Source organism: Galeopterus variegatus, unplaced genomic scaffold (assembly GCF_000696425.1).
Source record: "Galeopterus variegatus unplaced genomic scaffold, G_variegatus-3.0.2 Scaffold11645, whole genome shotgun sequence".
NCBI lineage: Eukaryota > Metazoa > Chordata > Mammalia > Dermoptera > Cynocephalidae > Galeopterus > Galeopterus variegatus.
This window is the reverse complement of record NW_007737756.1, coordinates 1-4,672: the sequence shown is the minus strand read 5'-3', so window position 1 is coordinate 4,672 and position 4,672 is coordinate 1. Positions and strand designations below refer to the sequence as shown.

Sequence of the window (4,672 nt, the reverse complement as noted above, 5' to 3'; positions counted from 1 at the left end):
TCCACTCTCCACAAATAGAGCTACAATGTTAATGCGATGCCAGTGAAGACCCTCGTGTTCTATTGTTGGTGGGGGACAGGAGTGACAAAATAATTCAACAGCTTCCCTGGCAGAAAAAAATGGGCAAGATTAGGCAAGGACATTTTGGAAATAAAGAGTAATGATAGGGTTCTTATCTTAATGGATGTTAAAATTTATTTTAAAGCTACAATAATTAAACAATTAACTGTGGCTCAGAAATAATCAAAGAAGAAAATGCATTGGGAGGTCCAGAAGTCAGAACACCATCAAGACACCAAGTGCAGTGAGGGGGGGGAGGGGACAGATCACATGATACATGGTCTTGGGACAACTAACCAACCATTTGGGAGAAAACAAAGTTAGAGCCTTACATCATACCACACTCCGAGATGAAGGAAAATTAAGGGCAAAGATGAAAACTCACGAAAATATATACATAACAACGTAGATTCATAGTTTCATAAGCTTGCCGTGGCACAGATCTTTCTAAGCATGAAACAAATAATAAAGAAAAAGACGGTTAGATCTAGCTAATAAAAATTTTCATCTTCTGTACATCTGAAAGCACTATAACCAAAATGAAGAAAAACCAACACCCCCGAGAGAATGTTTACAAGATAAATGAGGCCGATGTTCTCAGTATCTTATGCTTATTGGGAGGAAAAAGGTTTAAAAACTTTTTAAATGGGCAAATGCCATGAACACGCTAACAACTGCAGAGCTCTCCTCACACACACGACTCCGTCCACAGCCCTGCACTAGACTCGACTAAACCCTCGCGTGGCCGTTAGCAGCGTGAGGCTGTGTCCCTGTGACGGCCCCACCGAGACGCCTGCCTGTTTGCTCCTGTCCACCTGACGCCCTTCCTGACAGCACCTACTGAACAGAGCTCACAGCCGTGCACACGTGGCTCTTACGTCTCAGAAGTGTCTTTCTCAAGGACTTGTAAGTCATCCCTTGAAATGCAATCATCAGGAAGGGGAAGGCCCCTGTGTCACTTCTGTGAGAGGCGGGGACCCTACCGTCCCTAACTGCCTGCCCAGGCCACCCGGTCTCATGCATTCAAAGCGGCCAGCACTTTGCTGTATCTCTTCGCTTCTCTGCCTCTACTAAGATGTCCAGCTGTGTCTATCTTTGACAATACAATTCACAAAATAATACGATGTTAGGGTTCTGCATGATTGTTATTTTCTCTCTTCTTCCACTTATTTGTATTTTCTTTGTTTTCTACCCTCCTCCTTCTCTCCCCACCCCCTCCCTGAGGGCTTAAAATGTATTACTGCTGAAGAAAAAAAAAAAAAACATAAAATGGAGACGGCTCTCCCAGAACGGGTAGTACTCAAGGTTACCAACAACTCTTGTCTTTGGCCAGAAACTGTGAACACATCATCTCCTTGAATCCTCATAAAAATTTCAAGGAACAGTGTGATTATTATTATCCCAATACTACAAACAAAACAGCGAAGGCTCAGAGAAGCTCAGCAAGCTCCCCCAGGTCACACAGCAGTCCACAGCAGAGTCGGGACTGGGCCACAGTCTGGCTTGACCAGAAACCCCGTGCTCTCCAGCCCGCACTTCAGGACCCATGGTTTGGGGTGCAGCAGGCCTGAGTTCTGATCCTGACTCTGCCTCAATCACCACTCCATGTAGCCCTGGCAAGTCTCTTCCCCTGTCTTGACCCTCAGTTTCCTTATTGGAACAAGAAGTGGATCGGCCCAAATGGTATGTCAAGTTCCTCCCTGCTCACACGTGCCAGACTCCTGTTCTCATGAAGCACCCAGTACCAGCCAATGGCCAAGCGCAGGTCCAAACCAGAGATCAGCCCCGTCGGCCTCGGGGGCTAGCGACGGGGGCCGCACGGCCCACCTTGAACTCCTCCCGGACGCGCTCCTCCAGGGCTTGGGCGGCCTTGCGGTCTTCCATCTCCCCCTTCCACTTCTCGGCCAGGATCCGGGCCTTCTCGTGGGCCAGCGCGTCCCGAAACCGCTTGCTGATCTCTGCCTCCTTCTGTCGCCTTTGGGAAGAGCACCAGCAGGTGTGAGCTTGCGTGAAAAACCGAAGGGCCACCAAACTTCAGATACAAACAGAGAGCCGTCTTGCCTTGGTCTATCAGAACGGCAAATATCAAAGGTCAAAAACTCAGTGTTGGCAGAATGGGGAGAAACGGGCACTCCCACGTACGAGAGGCACCTTGGCAGAATCATTCTGACAGCCAGGAGAAAAGGAACCCCATTTCCCACCCAAGTGCACAAAGGTGTATGTAAAAGATATCCATCAAAGGATCTTTTTAACATAAAGGATGGTAAACAACCCAAATGCCCATCAATAGACCAATGAGTCGGGTTTCTCATGTACTAGAACCCTGTATAGTAACCTTAAATAGCATTGTGGTTCTCCATTAATCAGTTTATCTACGTTTACAAAGCACGTATCACCTAAATGCTCACCATGGTTATCTCAGGTGGTGGCTGTGGGTTATTCTTTAATTTATTCTTCACAGTTTTTAGTGTCGTATACATGTTTTTACAATTTTACAATTAAAACACTGTCACTAAAAGTCATGAGGGGGGGAATGTTACAGTCAACTTCACATGGATTTCAAGTTAGGTGAAAAAAATGTTAAAAGCAAGACGTCTGACTCCCAACCTCACTGAGGGCTCAACTGCGCATCTCGTGTGAGAACCACAGGTACCACGAAGAGGAACAAGCAGATAAGAAAAGTGAAGCTAAAGTGCTGTACTGTCCCGGTGACAACCCAGTGGGGGAGAAAGCGAAAGCATGTGTGCTGTCTCGGTGATCCCAGACCACACCATACGGAACGGGTGTTGTTATGCCCACAGCACAGATGTGGAAACTGAGGCCCCAGATCAGTTAACTACTAATCGGTGGAGCCAGATTTGAACCCACAGATTTACCTGATGCTTTGATCACCAGATCTCAGCAGAGCTCAAAACAGCCAGCCAGCTTGACTGGCACCTCCTTCCTCCCACCCACAACCAATTGCCCTTAGCTTGTGCCCACCCAAGGCTCCTGCTCAGGCCCCGTGCAACACCCCCTTGCACCCCTCACCAGAGCTCCTCGGCCTCCCTCCGTGCCTGCAGCCGCGCCCTCTCTGCAATCAGCTCCTCAGAGATCTCTTCATAGGGCTTGTCGCCAGGGCCTTCTCCCATGATCCAGACCCAGACCTCGCCATCTGCCCCCAGGAGCCACTGGATGTGCTTGTCACTTGCTGCCTCACAAGGGACAGAGGAACAAAGGAAGAAGAAGAAACAGGTTTGATTTCCAATTAGTCAGGAATGACCTAAGCAGGCCAACGGTACAGAGCCATCGCACCACTCAACACAACGCTGTCATCTACAAAGAGGATTCCGCAAGATACCGGCCTGCGAGCAGGCCCATGACCACCTCTGCCTCCGTCCCCCGCTAGGGAGCAGCACGACAGCCAGGCTAGCCTGCAAGGGCAGGTGCCTGAGGCCGAGCTCTCCTGAGACCTTCAGCAGAGAGAACATCCAGTGACAGTGACTCTCTGAAGGAAGTGACTTGTGTCACTCCCAGGCCGAGGCCACTGGGAACTGGTGAGCCCTCTGTGCTCTCTCTCCCTCCTGTCCACTGGCTGGAAACAAGGAACCAGATCTAGTGGAGGTGCGGGATGGAGCAGCCTGCGGCCAAGTCTTCATGGCCCACGTCACACTGTAACATGAGCAAGAAGCAAACCTGTGCTACATTCAGCCACTGAGACTTCTCGGTTTTCCTACTGCAATAGATTTCATTGACTACCACGACTGAAATGGAAATCTATCCCAAAAGTAGGGTGCTGCTAAAACAGAAATATAAACTACATGTCGTTGCCCCGGCAGGTGGGTGGTCAGGGATGTTGAGCATGCCAAGCAGCTGGGGATCCATGTTACGCCGGAGGAAAACACCCAGTAAAGATGTCAGACACTGTCACTTAAAAGGCAGATGCTATGCTTTCCTAACTTGTCCTTCTAAGGGGAGAGGTTGAAAAATAGGACGTTAGTAATGTGTGTGGGTTGCAGTGGCTGTGTTCGGCAAGGTGGTAAGAAAAAGAAGTGAGTTCAAGAAAGAATTGAGTGCTTTGCAAGTAGAAATAAATGGGAATATAGAATTTGGGACTTTGTAGGACTAAAACACCATCTCATCTTTGTCTAGGGCCCTAATTGCAAGAGATGGAATTTTTAAATGTTTTAAATGTTTTGCATGACAGAACCCAGCACAACTTGTAAGATGAATAGAGTGACCTAGGGCACAAAGCACGTGGTGGCACGAGAGTGTGCTCCAGCGACTTCCAACTATGGGAAGGATGATTAAGCAAGCGCTCTAGCTCCTGGGCTCCTGTGTTTGCCCAGAGCCAGAACNACCCAGGGGCTCCACAACCTGCCTTTCCAGGTTTATGTCTGAGCCCACCCATCTTGGGCTTCTTCTCTCTCTGCCCAGCGGACCCTTGTCCTACACGTCTCCTCTCACTTCCTGCCTCTGCTTACGCCCGGATTCCTGAAGGAACTCTCTGCCCTCCATCCTAATTCTCAGGGCGCGGCTGGCACTGAGAGATGCGTGTGCAGTTGTCTCTCCCCCCTGGCACCCTACAAGCTTTTTAAGAGCAGGGGGCTTATACCTCCCTCCCTTCCCCCAG

At 49.3% G+C, this 4,672-nt stretch overlaps 1 protein-coding gene across 1 annotated transcript in view; it reads right to left on the bottom strand.

Annotated features, from left to right (window-relative positions):
* Positions 1-3,250, bottom strand: part of SH2D4B (SH2 domain containing 4B) — a gene marked incomplete at both ends in the record, with an annotated part of 39,951 nt that extends 36,701 nt beyond the window's left edge. Inside the window, 2 exons of the mRNA XM_008594820.1 lie at positions 1,888-2,035; positions 3,091-3,250. Of these exons, the coding sequence (XP_008593042.1) occupies positions 1,888-2,035; positions 3,091-3,250 (308 nt within the window). The remainder of the gene's footprint in view (positions 1-1,887; positions 2,036-3,090) is intronic.
* Positions 3,251-4,672: the final 1,422 nt, after the last annotated feature.